General features: G+C 36.5%; 1 protein-coding gene across 1 annotated transcript in view; it reads left to right on the forward strand.

Moving 5' to 3' along the window:
- Nucleotides 1-3,407, forward strand: part of LOC105622365 (aryl hydrocarbon receptor nuclear translocator-like protein 1) — a 24,195-nt gene that overhangs the window by 7,178 nt on the left and 13,610 nt on the right. Inside the window, 1 exon segment of the mRNA XM_012203789.1 lies at nucleotides 2,748-2,819. Coding sequence (XP_012059179.1) covers nucleotides 2,748-2,819 — 72 coding nt within the window.

Here is a 3,407-nt window from a genome sequence, read left to right on the forward strand (position 1 = left end):
GAGAGAGAGAGAAAGAGAGAGAAATTAGATAGGAATAACGAGAAAATATTGTATGTACATCGATATTACGTAAAGCATTTACACGGGGCTTTTATTTACTAGAAGCCGCGTCTAGTGATTCGTCATTAATTCGCCAGCGAATTTTCTCTGCTGCTATTCACTTGAAGCAAGCTTCTTAATTCGTCCGCGAATTCGCTGATGAGAGCTTCTTGTACACGCTTGGTTTTTATTCGCTAGCGACTAAAATTTTAAATCACTCGCAGCGAGTGGTCGCTAGTGATCAAGCGAATAGTTGGTCACAAAGCACGACAGATGATTATTCTCTGATGCTTATGGTCTGAATGGCCGAAGTGTTTCGGAAAAATTCGTCTTCTCTCGCTGACGACTTAAAAATTCGCTCTGGAAAAACAACAAGAAACTAACGACAAGTCAGTGACAAGCTAGCGATAAGCATCGAAAGCGGTATTCGCCGCGACTATAAGAACAAACCCACGTCTAGAAGAAGTTTTTAGTAGCGAATTCGCTATGACATCACTAGACGGCTTCTAGCGAATAAAAGTCGCCCCGTGTAAATCACACTTTAGGAATTAGATTTAAAAATAGCCAGCAGGATAGATGAATTATGAAGATAAGGGAAAAAAGTGTGTACCATGTTCCTTTCTTGGCTTATGCTGAAAGAAAAAGATTCTCCTTCTATAACTTATTTAACTTAAATATGAAATGTATCTCCAGAACTCCTAGAAGGGATCATCAATTTCACGAAGATAAAAAACAAAAATCGACTGTGAGTGTTTTAGCGCATCTTAATTGAACGAATAAGGAGAAGCGCTAGAAATGAGATTCTCTTATCGGAAATTTTTACGCGAGATCTCACGCCACATGGAGCAATGTTCTTTTGTCTGTTGCCGAATGCTCGCAGGCGAACGGCACCTAAGAATCGGCCATGGTAACAACCGTCTCGGAGCACAAAGCTCCATATGGCATGTAGGTGGAAGTCATATCGCGGAATATTACACATTAGCATGAAGCGCGAAACGAAGCCCGCCAAATGTGCCCTGCCAAGAGTCTGGAGTCTCGCGAGCTGCGGTAAACAACTCGCGATAACTAGCGACTCACTTCCCCGGTCCTGTCGCCGTTCCCCTCATCCGAGTTCTCGATACTCATCGATGCCGATGTTTCGAGATATTTCGCGCCCAGTAATTCCAAGTAATTACCCAATCAAGGTGTCGAATACGCGGTCAAAGGGTTAACTTAATCGTCGACGGAACGGAAGATTTGCCTACCGCTCTCTGGAGATCCCGAAATTGCTCTCGACAATTACCTTCGTCGCTTGCTTCGCAAGGGATATTTGCGAGAGATACACGCAGCTGATGCTGGATATACTTAAATAAGAAATTGGACATCGCATACGTTTGCATTGCTAAATCTGTAGTCAAATCAAATTTAATTTAATTTGAGTCGCCATTTATTGTTTTTCAATTATATTGTTATTTTATATTAAAACAAGAGAGTTAAACAATTTAAATTAGATTTAATTTAACATTCTATACAACGATAACAAGATACATTTTAAATTTAATAACGGTAACGAATTACTTTTTGAAAAAAGAACAGCAACGATTTATGTTTATAAAGAAACTTTCCAAATTCTGAATTTGACATTATGAATTTGCATCTCGTTTGTATCATCCATGTCCTCATCCATGTCATCAAGGTCCGCTGAATTAATTTTTTGCTTCGTTTGTAATTGAGCCGGACGTAACACGTGATTCGTAACGTCAACAATTTCTGCAATATAAATCTATGAATATATGAAATTATTATACAATGATAATACTCGTATCTGAGAACCTGATCGTTGATGGCCTTAAGCAAAATTGAAATGCATTCGCGCATTTTTATTGTGGTAAATATTTACGCGTGTCTCGTTTCCGAGGTGAGTCTTTTACGACGAAGGAATCGTATCGACAAATATTTCCTCGCGAGGGAAACCCACGTGCGACTTTTCGAGCTCGAGACACAAAGGACGGGGGAGAGGAAGCTCTACGCGGGCGAAACTTGGTGAAATTTACCATCAAAGGGGTAACACCCTTTACGAAGGTCGTAATATGCTGAAGAAATTGTTTTCCTATGATGTTTCGACCGAATTTAGTCGCCACGAAGGGACTTCGTCAATTACGTACTTAGATTACCACATTGCGCGTTTAATCGGCAAAATTGAATCTTACAAGAGAGAACGGTGTCATTCTTCAGTTAATCGATCATTATTTGCAGGTATCTGACACTTTTAATATTGTATTATATTTCAATTTTTATTATTCTCTTTGATGATTTTTAATTAAATAAAGATTGATTGAATATTTTAGACACCCTTTAAATAAAGACCAATGTGAAAAAAAAATGTTTTTAATTGTGAAACAATCCAGTAAACAAGCTGACGTTATTTGTTGCCAACATGACGACAATAACGTCAGCTTGTTTTGCTGGAAATTTGTGCTAAATACAATAATGTGTATAAATACAGCATTCATATATTCAGTGAATTTACAAAGTTGAGGAATCCTGGATTCACTCCCCACGTGAATAATGAAAGATTAATAAAAAGTAATAATATTAAAAAATAATTTTTTGCAATATTAATTTAATTATCTATTTATGTATGTATTGATTTTTTTATTTCCATGCTTAACATCTCTAAACTTGCTAAACATCTCTTTGAAGAAATGCTCCATTGTTATCTATTTCAGCATTGGAAGCGATCTCTTGGACGATCTGGGAGACGACGCCAAATCAGTTCGCACAAACGACGACAGTAAGAAGTAAGTACATTGTAAAATATAAGAAAAAAAATTTATTATTCGGAAAGATCGGAATTTCCGAGCACGCGATGCAGTCGAACTTGTAACGCAATCGATTATGGTGATTATGTAGTATTATGTCAGATATTGCCAAGGTGAGTGCTACCTTGACCTACCTTGATTGGTGACTCTTTACTCCGGCTTCATCAGCGACGTCAATCCGATCATCATGTATTATCAGCCACTGTCCGTTGCGAAGTTGTCGCAAAGCGTCACGCTTTTATTGCTCATCTAATACGCATTAACAATTGAATAATTTCTAAATCGAAAAATTTACAAACATTCCAAAGGATATTAATATTCCAAAAAATCTCATAATGCCCTAAGGGATACTCTGAACCTTACTTGAATACTTTGTCTAAATGTCTCTCATCTTTTAAAAATAAAATATGATTCATATGATTTGGAATATAATACAAGTTATATCATTATATATAAAATAAATATTGCATAGTATTATATCGCTTATTTGTTATAACAATAATGTAATTGAAAAATTGTCATTTTTTTAGTTGTTTGTAAAAAAGAATACTAAAGAAAAAAGAAAAA

This window comes from Atta cephalotes (genome assembly GCF_000143395.1).
Source record: "Atta cephalotes unplaced genomic scaffold scaffold00044, whole genome shotgun sequence".
Lineage (NCBI taxonomy): Eukaryota > Metazoa > Arthropoda > Insecta > Hymenoptera > Formicidae > Atta > Atta cephalotes.